Source organism: Heliconius melpomene, chromosome 14, assembly GCF_056956725.1.
Source record: "Heliconius melpomene rosina isolate 202511_hmr_F chromosome 14, ASM5695672v1, whole genome shotgun sequence".
Lineage (NCBI taxonomy): Eukaryota > Metazoa > Arthropoda > Insecta > Lepidoptera > Nymphalidae > Heliconius > Heliconius melpomene.
In genome coordinates, this window is record NC_140402.1 from 2,863,071 (window position 1) to 2,882,806 (window position 19,736).

General features: G+C 31.7%; 2 protein-coding genes across 5 annotated transcripts in view; one reads left to right on the plus strand and one right to left on the minus strand.

Moving 5' to 3' along the window:
* Positions 1–18: 18 nt before the first annotated feature.
* Positions 19–1,279, plus strand: ND-18 (NADH:ubiquinone oxidoreductase subunit 18). Its single transcript, XM_085197149.1, has 3 exons — positions 19–178; positions 249–408; positions 780–1,279. Exons 1-3 carry the CDS (start codon positions 126–128, stop codon positions 1,134–1,136), a joined length of 570 nt encoding a protein of 189 aa, XP_085053275.1. The 5' UTR covers positions 19–125; the 3' UTR covers positions 1,137–1,279.
* A 462-nt stretch (positions 1,280–1,741) lies between these two features.
* The window catches only part of LOC146531953 (sodium channel protein 60E-like), a 134,186-nt gene continuing 116,191 nt past the window's right edge, over positions 1,742–19,736 (minus strand). The window contains exons 9-30 of one of the 4 annotated variants that reach the window (XM_085197145.1): positions 16,664–16,779; positions 15,971–16,155; positions 15,455–15,596; positions 13,645–13,779; positions 12,896–13,110; positions 12,632–12,802; positions 12,354–12,547; positions 11,977–12,208; positions 11,629–11,897; positions 11,276–11,520; positions 10,867–11,143; positions 10,227–10,542; positions 9,764–10,039; positions 9,116–9,412; positions 8,757–9,045; positions 8,490–8,683; positions 7,949–8,151; positions 7,295–7,567; positions 6,579–6,938; positions 6,207–6,429; positions 5,830–5,938; positions 1,742–4,861 (exon numbers count right to left, since the gene is read on the minus strand). In XM_085197145.1, coding sequence (XP_085053271.1) covers positions 4,662–4,861; positions 5,830–5,938; positions 6,207–6,429; positions 6,579–6,938; positions 7,295–7,567; positions 7,949–8,151; positions 8,490–8,683; positions 8,757–9,045; positions 9,116–9,412; positions 9,764–10,039; positions 10,227–10,542; positions 10,867–11,143; positions 11,276–11,520; positions 11,629–11,897; positions 11,977–12,208; positions 12,354–12,547; positions 12,632–12,802; positions 12,896–13,110; positions 13,645–13,779; positions 15,455–15,596; positions 15,971–16,155; positions 16,664–16,779 — 4,921 coding nt within the window. In that variant the 3' untranslated portion in view covers positions 1,742–4,661. Of the gene's footprint in view, positions 4,862–4,908; positions 5,476–5,821; positions 5,939–6,206; positions 6,430–6,578; positions 6,939–7,294; positions 7,568–7,948; positions 8,152–8,489; positions 8,684–8,756; positions 9,046–9,115; positions 9,413–9,763; positions 10,040–10,226; positions 10,543–10,866; positions 11,144–11,275; positions 11,521–11,628; positions 11,898–11,976; positions 12,209–12,353; positions 12,548–12,631; positions 12,803–12,895; positions 13,111–13,644; positions 13,780–15,454; positions 15,597–15,970; positions 16,156–16,663; positions 16,780–19,736 lie in introns of those variants that run through there. The other 3 variants (XM_085197147.1, XM_085197148.1, XM_085197146.1) reach the window with 3 other exon arrangements.

The window sequence follows — 19,736 nt, forward strand, 5'->3', positions numbered from 1 at the left end:
AATTTTAGTCTGTAACATTTTACACTTATAAAATTTAAACGTCAAGGTATTCTGTCAAATATTGAATGTTGGGTGTTGGGTAATCACATATAAATAATTTTAAAAACATATAAATCACTTTAACAATGCTAAAAATAATAAATACTACCTCGAAGCTGTCTCGAACAGCTTTATCAAGGTATTTGGTATCAAGACTTTGTTTTTTTTTCCTATATAAAAGTCCATTAATAACAATGTCTTTTGCTTAGATCCTTGCCTGCGTTTTCAACATGCTTAACACGATTAGCCGCTGAAGACCCTATCAATCGTAAAGAGGCTCCGATAATTGATAATGCTTCCGTGATAGCTCTGCCCGAAGAAGTGAGAGAAAGACGTGTCCAAGATGCTACTATTTCTGTTTCAAAGAAGGTAATTTTATGAGCATGCTAATATACTTATTTAAATAAAAACGAGGCCGTCGTGGCGGAACAGCACAGCGTCCAACTGTAAGGGTTATGGTTTTTACTGGGGGTTAATTAATTATTAAAATTTTTTCACTCTGATAACAATACATGCATGTGTCTGTTGATGTCTGCTCTTCAATACTCAATGTCCTGAAAATTGGGTGGAAAGTGGCGAATATTTTCACCACTAAGTATCCTCTGCTTAGGCTGCTAAGTGGAATATACACTGACAGTAGAAATAAATTTCAAAATAACTATTTATAAAAAAATATATATCTAATTTATTTTGTTTAAAAAAATAAAATATACTTAATTTATAGTGGTCTGCATTTTCAGGTTGATTTGACACCAATCACTGGAATACCAGAGGAACATGTTATAAATCGTAGAGTTCGCATATATCAACCTCCAAAGAATTCCATGCAAAGTGGAACTAGCAACATACATCATTGGCAGATGGAGTTTGACACTCGTCAACGTTGGGAAAACCCATTAATGGGTTGGACTTCGACTGGAGATCCATTGTCTAATATGAAAATTGAATTTTCATCACCAGATGAAGCTATAGAACATTGTGAGAAAAATGGCTGGAGCTGGTACTTAGATTGTCCTAAGCTAGACAAAGAATTTAAACCTAAAAGCTATGGAGTCAACTTCTCTTGGAATCGCCGTACCAGAGTATCTACCAAGTAGATCATGGAGTTCAATAATAGTCTTTTTCTTATTTATGGACAGTGATATAGCTAATTTTAGTTATTTGTCTAGTTAAAATTATATGTGCGATATTTGTTAAAAGTTAATAGTTACAAAATAAAAAATGAGTCAGTCTAAATGTCTATTAAGTTTTATTTCTGATTTATTTGTTGTTGTATTTTTTTTTAATATTGAGAGTAGTTTTATATCTTTGACTTTAGTAATAAGCTCTAATACTGAATTAGAAAAGGAGAAACTTCAGCAGCAGCTTTCAATACTGCTGCTGCTAGGTTTGTGTCATTTTTACCTCCACAATTTTTAAGTTGTGGTGAATTAGTTGTTTTAAGTAAATGAGAAGGAAAATCCTATTCATATATATGTGTTGTATGCGGAATACTGCGTGAAGTTGATTTATTTATTTGATATTTTTTAAAAATAATAATGTAATCATCGATAAAACAAATTAACTCTTAAAGTAAATTAATAGAATCTGCGTAGCTTGCCCTCACAAAGTTATCAAAATTACTATTCAGCCTAATTACTTACTTGCCTTGGTATTTGAAGATTTCGAAGAGAGATATGTGGGTAAATAAAAATGCAATATATATACGATATTTTTTTAATCATACTTTCAACATGGGTAATTTGTAATTTGTACCTCGGAAGAAAATCATATTTCGCATGTTTCACTTAAAATGTTTATTTACATATAATACAATTTAAATATAACTAATATATTACATAAGTTGAACAATGCTCAACACGACACAGACATCGAACATGGACTGTGCGACCTTTTACGATTCTTATTATTTTTCTTTCATTTGTTTTCTTTTAAAATGGCGTCTTCTTTAATAAGTTATCTTCTTAGTTCTGTTCTCAATTAATCTTCATCGCTCAATCCATGCTGCCTATGGTATTACATAATGCATTTGTCTAGCTACCATAGTTTTACATGTACATCGTACATCTCACAAATAATGTTAAAAGTAATTCTAACTTTTACTACATAAAATTATGAAAAATTATTGCATTCTCTTTTATCTACCTATTTACATAATAATAATAAAACAGTATATTTTAAATTTAATTTCACTAATCTAGCATAATTATAATGTCATTTTTATAATTTAAAAGTTTCCGGTTAAAACGGTTTTTAAACGCTATAATATTAAAGGATTTTTTTAAAAGCAGTAGTGTAAATCTTGTAAAAGCAGTGGTAACAATATTACTCGTTAAAGTGTAAGGGTCGAAAATCTAAAATCACTTCGAAATAAATTTCGAACATACCTAATATCATTTATTAAAATTTATTTAAGAAATGTCTAAGCTTCTACACAGAGTAGGCAATATTCAAAAATTTTTAATCGCTGTGAACATTTTACTAATAAATATTTCACAATGTTTATTTGTTTTAAATATATTTTGTTTATTATATCTAAAGTAAATCTTTTACTCAAATTATTGGAAGGCCAGACTAGACGTAATGGAGAGTAGAGTTTCATTTTGTTATTATCTTATTACAATAATATTACATTATTAAAGAAATTTATCTTTATTCTATATAAGGTAACCATATTTATTAATAAAAAAATTAAAATGTCTTGGTCCTTACTACGAGTAAAAATACTTTGAATTAAAGCTTTCAGTAATGAAAACGAATATTTTAATCTGAGTTCATTCAAAATAATTGCAGGTACCTACAATAAAGTCAATGAGTCATACCTGCCCTGAAGTAAGCTATAGATTGCTGCGCAGATAAAATTTTCGGATTTTATCTTATTTTTCATTAATTTCAACTTAACTTTAACTTAAACTTAACTTAATTTTAACTTAACTTCAAGGCGGCCACGACACATCAGCCAAACTGTGTATTACAGTATTTAGTATTTTCAAATACAAGCTGTCTTATTACTGTTAATAGTGCCCGAAGTTTTAAGTAAGTATAGTTGTAACATAATTTAGTTATTTCGCTTGGAATCAGTTTCAATTTAATTTAGATTATTTTTATTATTATTGAAGTATAAAAAAAAACATTAAGTATGTTACAATATTGTAAAACATTGACAAATTTAACAAACATGACATTTTGAAAATCTCGCATTATTAGCGCGCCTAACGCCTTTAACGACGAATTGAAACGATAGCCCTCATTAGATTCATCTTTGATCGAACAATATAATAAAAAAAATATTTTATAGATAAAACATTTTACAGGTAAAGCTAAACTTTAACTCATATTAATCATACAAGAGATAACAAAATTTTGTAAGTTCTTTAATAATTATAAACATGATAATGTAGTAGATATAATTAATTGCTAATAAACAATAGTAATATCATTTAAAGCGAAAAGTTTATTGTTTAATTAAGTTTATTTATTTATGAAAAACAAAGATCTGTCCCCAAAGTTAATTTTATTTCTTTTTCCTTGCAATTTCTATTTGAACTACATATTATATATATTTTTTTATAATAATTTTATATGCACGTGTATTTATTTTTCAATAAGTTCTTTTACGTTTTATTATATCGAAATTTAATTAAAAATGTTTTATAGTGTTGTACGTTATTTTATAAATAGTTTAAATTTGATTTTTTCTTTCTATAACAATATGGACTTTCTATTCATTAATACATTTATTCTGAGCCTCATGACATAATAAAAATATCTAAGTAGTCTATTTGTAACAAAATATTGTCAACACTAAGTTATATTTACAAATTGATTTCTAACGTGTATTGTACTTATTGATAAAATAATATTTGTGCGATATTTTTTAGTTTATTTCTATAATTATTAACTGCCATACTGTTTTGCAATTTTGGTTAGTAGGTATGTAGATAAATGTATATTTAATTTTTATTCATTGCGTAAACTTTGTTAAAGTTACATAATAAAGAAAGATTTTATCCCTTCAGCTTACTAATTTTATCATTGTAGTAGTACAAATACTGAAATTTGGAATACTGACCAAAATAAGAACATTATTAGTTGATATAGCGATAATAGATTTAATGCTAAGTAAAAAATGATTTGTCTCCAACAGTAACTATTATCATCATCTATTTCTATTTATTGTATGCCCAAATTTTATCGCTTTTTAGAATATTTAACGTCGTTTTAGTCAATGGCTCATCATATACATATAGTAACGCTATTTACAATAACAAATAAATATTTAATTCAACTATTTGGGGTACTTAATCATCTATAATTAAAGAACAGCTAACGAACTGGCATTTATTAAGCGTAAGCTAAAAACTTTATCAATCAATCCGTTCAACTCGCGAATACTTATTGCTTGGAAGTCACCGGTAATAAATTTATACGAGCATAATTAATATAATAACAATAATCGCTAGTTACTAATAAAAAATCACAATACTAACCGTTACAATATCACCGTTCCGCGCGTGAACACAATATTCGATCTCTGACAGATGACAGTTGACAGTTCTAGTTTGACATTCCGCTCAGGCAGTCTGCGGCGAGGGCGAGCTGTCGGGCTCGTCGGGCGTCGATCAGCTGGGCAGCTCGTCGCTCTCACGGTGCACGAGCACACGTACGACGGTGGGCGGCGCGGCGGGCGGCGGCGCGGCGTCGGGCGAAGCCTCCGTCACCAGGATGCTGACGGCACTGTTGCGTGGTGACGGCGTGGGGGCGCGCGCGGGCGGCGTCACGCGCCTAGCCGAGCTGCGGCGGGACGTTAGACGAAGTGAGCCTGGAATTACCATTAGGGATGTTAGTCTATGTGAAAAATTACATGTGCATGTACTATTAAAATAACTTAATTAACAATTGAAACATGTAAGAAACTAAACTATAGTGTTTATGACGTTATATGGACTTGTAAATAAGTTGCCAAGGTTTCTTTTCTCTCTCTTCTTTCTTCTTTTAGATAAGCAGGGCTGCTCTTGAAACCTAGGCCTACGTTGGACTTTTTTTTAAAAAAGTCATACAATTTCATAATATCCTATGTAAATTTACTGTAAGCTAACACCTACATGCCATGTAAATTATTTGGCTCTCAGTTAGTCAAACATTAGTTACTACAATTATTATAATTAAATAGCCTCGTTCACGAAACGACACATAAAATATAGAAAAATTACTCACATATATTACCTGATAAACAAACCAAGGTACGATTAAACATTAAAGGGCCTTGTAGAATAAATTGATATGGAAGAAACATAAAGGACGACACATAAACAAGTGCATGCAACTGGTTCGCATAGAGGCTGGTAAGCACCTTCGAAAGCGAGTAATAATATATGCTTTTTAATACGAAAAGGATTAAGAGCAAGCATGCACATTTTTCAAGTTTTTAGCAACCTGAAAATAAATATAGAGGCTATAGGTATATTGAATATATAGGTAAGGTATACATACTTATCTTATGAAGCACAATTTACTTATCGATATAAATAAAACGCTTTAATCAGTACATTTCATGCAGCCATAACATAGAACGGGATGATTTTTCTCAGGAACTAATATTAGGTACTCTTATGTAATGAAAAGTTTCACAATAATTCTTTGATGAAAAATGAGTTATATTATACGTAAGCGTTATAATAACTCGTTTATATTGATTCAAAACAAGGTATATTTAAATATTATATGAAGCTTTTCATATTCAATTTATCTACTGGGAAAGACACAAAAAGCATAACATTACATATGAACCTGCTCGTTTCGGGACCACATCCTCGTCCACAGCGTCCTGGTGTCGCAGGAATAATGGCAAGCCATATGCAGACCTCCTGCGAGCTGGGGCTGCTCCTGAACTGCTTGCCTGTAAAATAATTTAAATTTAGGTTTAATAACTTCTATTTTCAACTCTAAAATTCATCATAGATTTTCAGAATCTATTCACCATCGTAGTCACCATTGATCATTATTTTGGAAACCGGCTCCGTAATCTCATAATTTTGAACATAGCAATATTCAAATTTTTACATCAATATTCATTTGTTTATGTTTTCGAAGTTATCGCACTTGAATACATTTTATTTCTGACAACTTAACTTTTTTATAAGTAAAATACCTTTTTTTAATATTACCTGATCATTAGGACTGGCGCCTGGCAACAGTAAAAGGGGCAAATTCAGCCAGGCTCCACCAATATCACTCAAATCAGAGGCATCGGATGCTCTTGAAGACTTTCTACTAGACGCGTGCGATCCTCTTCGAACATGTAACAATGCACTCAACTTGCCCCCCCAACCGTGACCGGGAGACCATTTTGTACTTTCTTCTTCTTGTGATGGACTTCGATTTTTCCTCCTAAATAAGAATACAATTAATTAATTATTTGTAATATTAAATTTCAATTTCAAATTTAATGTATGAACTTCACCAGTCCAAATAGTTACAAATATTATAAAATTATCTAAAACTGTTTTTTAGGGTAAAAATCTAAAAGTAATATTTACTTTATATAATCTCGCCATGACCGCTGTATTGTTCGTGAAGCTTTGTCCTCCCTTTTCCATATTCTAGTAGAAGATACTATTTCTAATTCTTTCCTCGTAGGAAATTGTTTCTTAAATTTAATATCCATCTGTTCTTGTAATTGTCTAAAGGTATCCGTTTCCTCCACATGACCCAATACATGCTTAACAAGTGCATGTAAGATATCCAAACAATGAATCTTATTGCCTTTAGCTATAGGTAAGTTAAAACTAACTAGAGCTACTGTATTAGGTTTAGATATGCCTAAAGGAGGATCTAACGATGCTATGAAATCGGAGAGTTGAGCAAAACTTATGAACTGAGTAGCGTGTGGATCATATCTGAAAGTAAAAATGCATTTCATTATTGTGCTAAGCTATCGAAAGTTTTTCGTTTCTTCAGTTTTACCATGTACCTATCCAGCATATAACAACGTAGCCAAAGGGAACATAGTGTTAATACACTCCGTTTCCCACTTTCACCCTAATATTCAACACAGCGTATTAAGCATATTGAGTGACGTAACTCAACGTTTCACGTCACGTTTCACGTCACGTTACACGTCACGTTTCACGTCACGTTTCACGTCACGTTTCACGTCACGTTTCACATCACGTTTTCAATTAAACGCTATACCGCTGCGCCAGGACGGGTTCAAAGCTTTTGAATAGCATATAAAATATTAATTAATACTTACTTCGACCATCTAATATAAAACATTTCTAAATCATCTTCAACAATGCCTATTTCTTCTTCTTGATGGGCCTGATTGAAATTCTCGAGAATAATAGCTATATACATGTTTATTACAATCATATAGCTAATTATGATAAAAGAAGTAAAGTATGTTATAGCTAGTAGAGGGCTTCCGCAGTTTCCGTTGGTGTGGCCGTGATCGCCGAATTCACAATCAGGTGGCTGAATCATAAGTGATTCTAAAACATCGTTCCAACCAGCTGACGTCATAAGGCTGTAATTGTAATAAAATGTTATATTAAAATTAACATATATCGTTTCCTCGATAATGAAGAAAGTCAATTAACAGACAAAAAGATTCCAAACAAGAGGTATAAAAAAACCTAATTTGTCTCTATAATTACTAAGCAATAGGTAAGTCAAAGCATTGACAGATTTTGTTGAGATTACATTTTATTTTTAGACTGAGGTGACTTCCCTAAGAAAGAGAACATGTTTGCAAATAATTTTAAATCAATTATATAAGGATATTATGTTATTCTCATATTACAATTACGTATATTCTATATTTTTTAGAATTAATTAAATTGAAAATGAAATTTATACAAAAATGCTTACAATTACAAAATGTGAAATCACCTAAGAAATAACTTACCGAAAAAGAAGCTGCATACTTCTACCAAAGGTTTGAAAATTGACAATATCATCAAGAGCACCCTGCTCCTTAACGTGCCCGAATACAGACATGCCAATGATCGCATATATGAACGTTATTAAGGCGAGTAACGCACCGATATTGAACAGCGCTGGTAGAGATACCACCAAGGCGAATAACAGTTTTCTTATGCCTTTCGCGGCCTGAAAGATATAAATATTTGAATTATTTACGTACATTTTTGTGTTTTTGATTTTTTTTTTCAGTTTCATACTTTACTTCATATGTTAGAATAGGGTATTTGGAAATAATCTAGTGTTAGTCACTGCATTTCTTATTAAAATTTAAATAGATGTGTTTTGTGTAGCAGAGCTCAATTTTGCTTTTTTACTTTCCAAAGCAGGGAAATGTAAATATTTTTTTCTCTCAAATTAGTCATATTGCAAACCCACAACCATTATGTTAATAGGTAGAAGTTGCTCTAACACGCCATAGAGGCCTCTGAAAGAACATACTAGATTTATCAAAGTTGAATACTTACTTTAATCAGTCTTAAAATCCTCCCTATGCGGAAAACCCGAACAACTCGGAGTAATGTGGGAGATATTGGCAAGTCTATCATAATGTCTTCCATTACAATACCTAATATAGAAGCTAACACTAGCAGAAAGTCGAAGACGTTCCATGGTACTGTGAAATAATGATAGCGTAGACCTATAATTTTAACTATTGCCTCTGAAAAGAAAAGTAAACGTCATTAGTATTATTAAACCGTATTATTATTTATTAATCGTAAGAAAAACCTTACCTAAGCCAAAAACTGTTGTAAAAAACGCGTTGCTAACTTCTAGTACGAAGAAAACCGAATGCGGTTGATCGTAATGCTCTATGCCCATCGTTAACATGTTCAAGAATATAAGAACGAATATAGCTATTTCGAATCTCCTCGAGTTCGACAAGTCATAAAACATCGCTAGAAATTGATTCCTTGGCCTTTTTATTACTTTCTGGGGCTTTTTCCTACCTAATTTTTTCATTGCCGTATAATAATGCTTTTGGCTTTCCGTGAGGAACATTTCGAGAACACCACCTTCGTACTGAAAAATTACAACTATTAAAATAAATATAATAGGAGAAAAACAAAATATTTCAGAAGTTTATGATTACCTTTTTTTTGAGCATATTGAAATTGTCTATGATTACTCCTATAAATAGATTAAGGGTGAAGAATGAACCGCATACAATGAAAATGACGAAGTATATATACGCATAGAGATTGGCCTCTCTCGCTGGCTGCAAGTTCACGCCTCGTGCGTCAACAGCGTCAGCCATCACTTCCATCCATCCTTCGAATGTAGCAACTTGAAATAAAGCTAAATACGCGATACCGACATGATCGAATGATATCTTCGAGTTGATCCAAGTATAATTGTTGTAGTCACATTCCCATTTATCGTTGACTATCTGAAATTTAATATTTCATATTAAAGCATATATGCTATTAGGAGCAACTTTTGGCATTCCTATTATTCAACTACTTAACTATAATTTTAGTATCAAGACCCTCCTTTCTGTGGAGAAAGTACGAAATTGCGTGTTGAATGGAAGAGCTTATCCTTTAAAAGCTAATCCTTTTCCTCAAAAGGGGGCATCCCCTTTTGAGGAAAAGGATTCAACCAACACAATCAGCCTTGTCAATATAATTTTAAATTTAGTAATTTGTAGGATTAATAACATTAATAAATTTAACCTCTTATATCTTATTAAATTTTAAACTTAATACATTTATTTAAGATAATTATATTTTTAACTTACTTCTAGTGGTAATAACTCTCCATCACCATCAACACACTTAAAAAATTTTCCTCCAAAAAACTGCACTCCCATTATAGAAAATATCAACCAAAACACTAAACATACTAGCAGTACATTGAAAATACTAGGTATAGCATACATGAGAGCATTTACGACAATCCGCATCCCTTGCCATCGAGAAATGGCTCTCAAAGGCCTTAGCGCTCTCAACGTTCTTAGAGATCGTAATACTTTTAGGTTTTCATTTTCTTCTATTAGTAAACTAAATACTGATACCTGAAATTAAACCTTAAATTATGAATAATTTATATTATATTAATATACATAATATGTATGTATTTCCATTATGCACTTTTTGAAATTTTGTAGGAGAAAATCAAAGTTTGTAAAGTCTTTCCGTAAGTAAGTAATATAACATTATATTTATAACCACCAAATTAACAATATTATTTTATATACTTACAAACACTATAGTAAAATCTAACAACGTCCAGAAACTCGTGAAATATCTGTAGAAGCCCAACGCTATCCATTTGAAAAACATCTCTATGACAAATATCATGCAGAAACTCAGATTGGTCCAGTAAAGTATTTTCTTGAGAGGTATATTTTTTTCTAAATGAATATCCTCAAAACAAAGTGTAATACTTGAGGCAAAAATAAGAACCAGGACGAACCACTCGAAAGCTGGAGTGTCGACGTAGCGCAGAACATAAGTGCGGATAAACATCCATTTTTGGCCAAGTTTGGTCTGAATACATGCGTCCCAACAAGAACATCTAAAAACAAAATAAATTATAAAGTTATCATTACATCTTTGCTTAAATGTGTATAAAATATCATTGCTAAGAAATTATTCTGGAGGCAATATTTAAAAAAAAGTCTAAATTCTTTTTTGGTCTCTCTATCGCTTACAATGTTATATTTATCACTTCATTGCTTTATCATTTATCATTTTTAGCAAAAGTTATATAATATTGATACGTTTTGCAGAATCTTTGCAGAAATATTGTTATGTAATACAGTTAATTATATTGATTAAATTGATGTAAGCTAAAGATTAAAAAACTTAAATAATAGTAAATAATCAATCAAATACAAACTGTTTATAGCATTGCCGTGGAAAACAGCTTTGGGGTACTTTTGGCTCTTTCTGTTTTCCAAAACCTGGAAATTTTCCCATAGGATCTATATATTGGCCTTTAGAGTTTTTTCTACCGCCTACAGTTAATTCATCAACATATGAAACTAGTGTTTGCCAAGGATGTTTCATATCTTCTTCCCCTGGCTTAGGTTCTCTAAGAAATTTTCCGTGTCGTCTTGATTTTTCTGGTGTCGTTCTACTAGATATTTGAGCCATTTCATAGTGTTCATTATCATCTAAATATAAGGAAGTTGTTGGGAGTTATTATTTACAGGATAAGCAATAATATTCCGTATAGTATAACATTCTAGAGATATAATTTAAAATTGTTTTTATTTATAATTGAAAAAAAAGTATAATTTTCATACCTCTAGAGTCTGAAGGTTGAGTGTGATAACCAGATGACATCTGATTTAACAATCTTTGTGCTGTAATCAAGTCAACGGGTGAACTGGCATCGAGATTTTCTTTTGAATCTTCTCTTATACTCGTTATTTTATGTTCAGCGGCTAGATCACGTACATCCTTTAGAGTTTCTTGGCTGCCATGATTAAAATTATTTCCTGCTTGGTAAACTGGTGGGAATCCGAATTCTGAACCTACATTTATTGGTCTAAAAATCGTAAATATGTATTAAGTATTATGAAATAATGTTTAGCTTCATAAAAATGATACGGGCTCGTATATACATAAATATGAGAAATGACAAAAGGTAGCTCACCTATTTAACGATTCTTGATAACTATGACTATAAATATTGTCGTGTGGAAACAATATAGTTTCCTGTACGGACCCTGAAAATCTTTGTTCGTTTGGAATTGACGTTTTTTTCTCTACTGTACGATTTTGTAACATATATTCATTAACTAGCTCTTCTAATTTAGATTTCTTTTCAGTCTCTTTACTTCTAGATATAAGAAAACCTTTTTTTCCAATTAATGAACGTAATCTATCGAAGCTCTTAGCTAACTTTGAGTCTTCACCAACTTCCTGGAATATCAGTTTATAGAAATTTAAAATAATTATTTTTGTTCAGTCATAATGATGAAAACGTAAATAGATGAAATACCTCTTTTCTATTTTTAAGTTCTTCACTATTAAAACTATTGAGCAGCAAAGCAAGAAAGAGGTTGAGTACCATAAAATTGCCCATAACCAGCGCTGGTAAGAATATAAAGAAACAGCTTTCCGCACCGCTCGCCTGCTCTGCTCTCATACAATCCCACAAAGGCTCAATCCACTCTCCGCAAAGAATGCGGAATATCATCATGAATGAGTGAAAAAAGTCATTAAAATTCCACCTGAGAAAGCAATAAATTTATAGATTGCCTATATTTTAACAACATAATAAAGATAACAAATAACCACTGTATAAGAAATTAAATAAAATTACACAAAAAAAAATAATATAATTATTACCTTTTTAATATTACTTTTATACCTTACCTAGGCACGGGGTCGGGGTCAAATTTTTCCGGTGTATACGATTTAGAGAACAGCTGCATGCCGATCACGGCAAATATATAAATAACTATAACTAACACAAACGTCAAATTACCGAGAGCACCTATAGTTGAAATTATAATACTTAACAATACTTTCATTGTAGTCCATGACTGAGCTAACTTTAACACACGCAACTGAAAATTAAAATAATTAATATTTAATCCTCAAATTTTCTTTTTAAACTTTTCTCAATTTTTAAAAAAAAATATACAACTTACCAATCTAAGGCCTCGTAATACGGATAAACCATCCACCAGCTCAAATATGAGATCCAAGAGACTCGCAGAAACGATGATTAGGTCAAAAATATTCCAACCACAAGCGAAGAAATCTTTACTCATTGCCATTACTTTCATTATACATTCCAGTGTAAATATTGAAGTGAATACCTTTAAAATAAGAAAAGTAATATTAAATTATTACAACGTATAATAATATTTTATTTTAATTTATAGACATTTTAATTTTAAAAGATATGATACCTTATTTCCTATATCTAACGCTTGCCGAACATTTTCACTCATCCCGTGATGTTCTAAGGCAAGAAAAAGCGTGTTCAGAACTATACACGTAGTTATGAACAGTTCGAATAATGGATCTTTCACTATCCCATATAAACAGTTCTGGAATTGTAGCCAACCCTCGTAGTCGATACAACAAGTCACACAGCATTCACAATTTCTGTCCACAAGTTCATCTGTGACCAAAAAAATAAATCAATAGAAATAATACAAGATATCAAAAGCTACACATATACGCACACACACAAATACACATTTAGTAAAGTTAGAAATTTAGGAAAGTCGAAAAAGAAAAGTAGCAGAAGGGCTGAGGCACAAGAAAGCTTATATAAATAGCACAAATATTGATGCGAAGCTTCCGTTTGCAGACTCAAATTAGTGTAAATTATACATATTATTATATAATTATTGAAAAATATTATATACATGCATTGTAAGCGGAAATTTGGGGCTGAAGAGAAAAACGCAGGAAATGTACGATAAACAATTTTGAATCACCAATAACGCCGTTATTAATAATAATTTAGGGTCCTATTCGAATCGCATGAAAGTTAGACTATTAATATTTACAAAGAAATTAAAAGTTTCAGAGCACACAAAAAAAATGATGATCCTGAAACAGACTTCAATGCGATTCTCACGACTATTTCCCTAAAGGAACAGGGGTGGACTGGGGGGGCAGAAGCGTTGGCGTCGGTGTGTTTACTAACCTGTGAAGTAAGTGCAATTTTGCTCGTAATTGCCCATATGAGTTTTGTGCGTGGCTGCCAATAAACTGAGCTCATTAATTTTCGTCGTCTCCGCTTGCGGGAGGTCGGGCGCGCGCTTGTATGGCCAGTCCGCCCCTGACGATATTAACGAGGGTAGAAGCGAAGTTGCAACAGTGTCGTAAAAGTGTTTAATGAAGTGTCGCCTCGTCGAGGCGTGGAACTAACGGTGAGTGTTATCAGCCACTAGGCAACCATTTAACATCTCTTAGCATCGATACATCTAGATTGATTGATTCACTAGATTCGTTTTTAGGTTTAACATAGGAATGAGTATTTACAGGGTTTATTGTTACAGGATCATATCAATCACGACAATTTCATAATGCTGGTAAAATATATGTTAATTATATTGTTATGTTCGTAAAAATGTAATATGTCCAATTTTACATAATTATGTTTGTTTATATTTAATAATGTATTATATAAAGGACAGGCGGTTCCCGCGGCTTCGCCTGCTTAAACTTATTGTAATACTTTAGCCATATTGTATAAAAACTTTATATAAATTGTAACTTCTTATTTTGATTTATAAGCTATATTTTGCATAAAAGTAGAACAAACATCAATCCTCACAAATTTTGACATTTATAAAATTTGTAAAATTGGTAGGATTATCCATACAGCATGATTCACTATTATTATTGTATCGAGATATTACATTCCGATAATTTAAGTAATTAACCTTTTCAGTGTATTAACGTTTGTTTGAAATTATTTAATAATTTAAATTTGAATATGAATGTATGTATTAAAAAGAATAATCATCAATTTTCATTACAAATTTAATTTATTACGCTTCAGTAGATTTCCCGACACCATTATACGAGTTGTACAATGCTTTTATTGGACATATTAAAATATTAAGAGAATGAATAGTTCAGCTATTATGAAATTTTCGTTATTTTCTTAGTATTGTTATTAAAAAAAATGTACAAAATTTTCGATAATATAATTAAATCTGTGAAATCATTCATGGCGTTGTTAACTTATGAGCAAAGAAAATCTACAATCTCAGTAGCTTTGCATATAAATTTTGTTGTTAAAAACTACTAACTTTGTTGTTAATAATATTTATCTCTTACTGTACGAATAAAACAAAAGCCAAGCTACCAAAGATGCCTTTTGATTTCGGATTATAAAATAGTGTAATTTACAATTCATCCAAATTCAAATGGCTTTTAAATATTTCATATGAATAAATACAAGAATACTAAAAGTCTTACACGGTGCTTCTCATATCCAAAGAAACTATGATCTGATTGCAAATACAAATTAATAAAGAATTATGACCTGATTAATACCGAAATGTTTAATCAAACTACGTTATAGTACAGTACATCTTATTGAAATAACAAGAGAGAGAGAGAGAGAGATTATTTTGCAGAAAATGCAAGCTTTGAAGGTTTCCAGAAGAATTTTAAGGTCGTCATGTAGTATATGAGAGTAGAAAAAGGAAGTTAATCATGCATTTGAGCCATTTGTGGCGTCCATTAAAAATACTATGCTACTGAAAAGAATAGTTTTAATCAATTTGAAACATAATATCGAAAGCGAATATTTTGATATTAGTGTTGTTGATTGTGTGCTCTCCAGTGTTGAAGCCGTGCCAATCAAGGTAGTTTATAATGCTACCAAATACGAAGAATATTTGAAAAGATTTTTTTATAATCTATTTCAATACATTTTCTTTGATAGCATTATAATTATAAGAGAATTTTAAGCTGTGCGATAAAAATAGTATAAATTTTACCTAGAACCACGATCTGATTCAGATAATCGGGGTTAAGTGGATATCTTTCTTGAATGCTTCCCCTTTCGCTCTTTTTTGCGTGTTCAACTTGTATTTCTGTTTTGGAGCCATTGTTTTCTTTGAATTCGATCTTTTTACTTTCCTGTGAAATTACCTCGGCGTTTTAAATAATACTCGGCTGTATAAAATAATTTCTATTTTTTTATTTTATTATAACAAACTAATATCAAGACTTTAATATATATATTTTTAGATTCTCGCTGTTTAACCTCGTAATAAGACACTACGTTCACACACTCTCCGCATAATTTTCGAAATATAGCTTGTGGAAATTTAAGCAAAATGAAGCTTCATAAAACAGACAGACGGAAATTAAATATTAGATAAAGGTACATTTTAAATATAAACAAATTATATAATTCTAGTGGGAATTGAACCCACAACCACTGACTGTGATTTCTATTAATTTCCTGTACTAAATATGCATCGTCTAATCAATTAATAATATAATTTCACCTGTTTTATAGGAAGTGTGGTGGGCGGGTGCGGTAATAGTCGTCTATGCGGGTGGGGTGCTTGGTCGTCAGACGTGTGCTCGCCGTCGTCGTGGTCGTCGACCACGCCAGAGTCGTCCAGCGATGACTCTCTGTTGTTACTGTGGTCGCTGAGCTGACGGCCCGCCACGCTCAGTGCTCCACGACCTTTGAGTGGAGGAAATAATTTATTTTTAAGTTACGTTTTTGTTTTGTGTGGAATGTATTTGGAGAAATATAAAAGAGGTACGGATTAGAGTCCTGTTACGTTCAAACTTATAGATTTCCTATAATATTTTTTTCTCACCAAATGATCATTCTTAGCAAAAATCTTTGGGTAGTCGAAATTTAAGAAAATTTCACAAATAAACGTTTTGTAAAATATACGTTTACGTTAAATTTTAAACAAATATACGTTTTGTAAAATTGTTTTTTTAATAAGCTATTATATACCTAAATTTTAAATTACAAGCCTTAACTATAATATAAATTTCTTTAGTATTTGCATATTTTCAGCAAATAAGTATTGGGATTCGGTTAAAACATATTAATTTAAAAAATAGATTTAATTTTAAGCAAAACTAACTTTTAAAACGATATATTTTAAAAAATATATATAATTTCTCTATTCACAATAAACATATAAAACTATAATATATTTATTATATTAACATACCTAATGCGTTATCTGGGTGTAACGTATGTGACGGTGGAGGCGGCGGCGGTGGCGCTGGCAGCGGTGGTGGCGACCCGCTGGGTGTTACTGACCGCGACCTCGATCGAGAACGAGATCTGTAAATGATGATAATATATATGGAAATTAAAATATTGATGTAGACTGGGTTGATGGAAATGAATTATTTGTCTCATGAAATTTCAGTATTTCCCCCCCTTTTGTAATTCGTCCGGTCCGGTCCGATTCCCACTAGAGGTAATAAAATATTTAATATTTTCATTTCTTCGCTTTAGTGCCGAAGCACGCGCGGCGTTGAGTCCCGCCGTAGTACGCAATGTGTCTAGAATTCGCCGGTAAAATGGGCAACGGAGTGTCTTAATATTAGGTTCACTAGGCCCTGCTGTATGAAAGATAAAGCGTGAAGCTTAAAAAAACTGTAAAAGATTTTGTATTTTTCCATCTCAATGGCCAATCTGCTATTAAAAGTTGACCATTTCCCGTCTTATAAACTCATCCGTTTCTAACAAAACTTGGTATACAAAACACGAGCAACGCTCGCGATGCTAAATTGCCGCCTTGGTAAACACTATTATTATGTAAATTCCCTACGTGTTGACTCCAATTTGTGAATCAGGTCAACTGGCGATGGTTTAGGTTCATAACTGTCACAAGAAAGCTCACACGAACAAGTGTTTATTAGGCTGTAAAATGATCAAATGTCTTAAAAGTACTATATTCTAACTTTTCTGCACATTAATACATTTTTATAATCGCGTATTTTCTAGATTGAGTGGGATAGTTAGATGAGTCTTGTCTTGTGGTGGGCATAAATGTGGTCCTAATATCGCTATTTTTTTTTTATATTGAATAAGGTTGCGTTTGACCGCATCAAGTCTGGTGAGCGTTGATGCGATAGATTATAGCTTATAGCTTTACGCTGTATCCCATACATAACAGGCAGAGGGAACTTGGGAACCTAATATTAAGACCTTCTGTTTCCCAATTTACACCGAATTCTGAAGGCATTGAATGTTGGGTAGCGGAACTCAGCACCGCGCTTTAACTCGTAACCAGAGCAAGGAAAGTACTAAATATTTCATTTCCTCAAGAAGAAATCGAACCCACAACTTACCGTGTTTCTATTACATTTAGGTAATAAAAAAAGATATTATCGTCACACAAAAGATAGATTTTCTTTTATCAAGTCTCCAATCTTAAGTATACGACAAGGCTTGCTAAACGTTAGTCGATGTCCAATGTCAATAGAGTCGACGGCTACGTTGAATCGGGGCCGACCTCGTTATTATCCAGATACCTATTAGCACGAATCTTCAGAATTCTGATCAGATCAGGTCTCCATTCAAAAGATTCGATTATTCGAAGATTTGCAGATCGGGGGACCCATTGAATGAGGGCCGTCAAGAGATTACAAGTCTTTTGCATGTAAATTTTCTTGGATATAATTATATAAATGGCTGCTTGAGAATTATTCTAATTTGTCGGTGTATATATAAGTGTATGGATTCGTTTGCTATTTCTAATTGTTAACTAGCAATTAGAAATAGCAAACGAATGCCCTTTTGTCCGTTTTTGAAGACCATTTATTGCGAGATCGCTTGGAAGTGTCAGACTTGTCGGTTTTATTAAAAAATATTTTTTTTATTTATTTATCGATACAATAAGGCAAAAGTATTTGACTGACTGTGCATTTTGTGCTAATAGCAAAATTTTCAATGAAATAGGTCAAAGAAAAGTCAAAGGTATTTTCACAGCAGGTTGCAATCAATGCGATATCGCGTGATTTTTCTGAGCTATGAGAATTTCTAGAAATTTAAATTTCAATCGTGCTCTTGTCGACTTTTGAAAAGCCTACTTTTAGAAAGATACAGCAAAAGGGAAATTTTGCATTTCATGTGCTACGGATGATATTTTTCTACAAAAACAAACGATTAAAAACAAATTTAGTTTTATTTCCTAAATCAATTTTAAAATAAATTAAAGTATTTAAACTACAAAAAAATATTTCATTGTATTTAGGTTCTAAGGTTATAACGTTTTTTAGTACAAACCATATAAATATAATAAGCCATGAATGTGTAAAAAGGAAAACGCTTTATGGCGTACGTCTCGTCTGGCGGTATCGTTACCGGTAAACATAAACATTTACAATGAGGGTACATTTGAAAAGCCACTTGCAAGTCCCATAAAGAGTAGAATGAGTATATTTAATAAGATTATATTCGTGATGTGACCCCTTTTAATTATATTTAGGTAAGAATTACATATACTTAGAAGGAAGAGGTAAATATGAGTTAGTCCAATTCGTTCAAATTTTACGTTTTAAAACTTGTGCTTTGTAGCGTAAATAACGGATACTAAGCTCTTCTATCTTGCATATTTTGCAAATTATTTAAAAATAATTAACATTTTCGGTCCATTTTAAATTGTTATAAGTTTGGTCTGTCTGTCTCCTGTGTGTGTATGCCTGTCTGGCTGTGGCACCGTATCTCTTAAATGAATGAACGATGTGAGTATTTTTTTATCGAATTTTGTTCATCTCGATAGTTCTTAGCTATGTTTTATCGTCCTTCATTTTTAATTTTGTTTCCTTCTAAAGATAATTACATAGTGCGTGTTACTTGCCTGATAAACATTTTCCTGAGCTGAATTAAAAAATAAATTCAGTAAATTTTGTTCATATACTTCCTTATTATAAAAGTAATATAATTAAGAAACAAGAGAAAAAGGCAAAAAACGTGAAAAATAATAATAATAACAATTATTGCATCATCTTACTAAGCTTTCTTTACCACCTTAAAATGCAGAAATGCCTTAATTGAAAAATCATAAAAAAATGAAAATCTTGTTGCAAACATTCATTTGAATCTTTCTTCTTAACATGTATTCTCTCCTACATTACTGGGAAGTGATGAAAATTCAAGTTAAGTGATTTACGAGACAGCTATAGCAAACTTATATAACGTTTAGTCCATTAAGGCCATTGAGTACAGTACGCCATTCACATTGTTCTCAAACAATAAACTATGGTGGATTTTAAATTACAAAACTTTAA

Bases quoted from the DNA above. Each gene is read 5' to 3' on its own strand.
- ND-18 (XM_085197149.1), top strand. From the start codon at position 126: ATGCTAAAAATAATAAATACTACCTCGAAGCTGTCTCGAACAGCTTTA. The intron at 179-248 runs GTATTTGGTATC...TCTTTTGCTTAG, and splicing joins TCTCGAACAGCTTTATCAAG to ATCCTTGCCTGCGTTTTCAA. The intron at 409-779 runs GTAATTTTATGA...CTGCATTTTCAG, and splicing joins CTATTTCTGTTTCAAAGAAG to GTTGATTTGACACCAATCAC.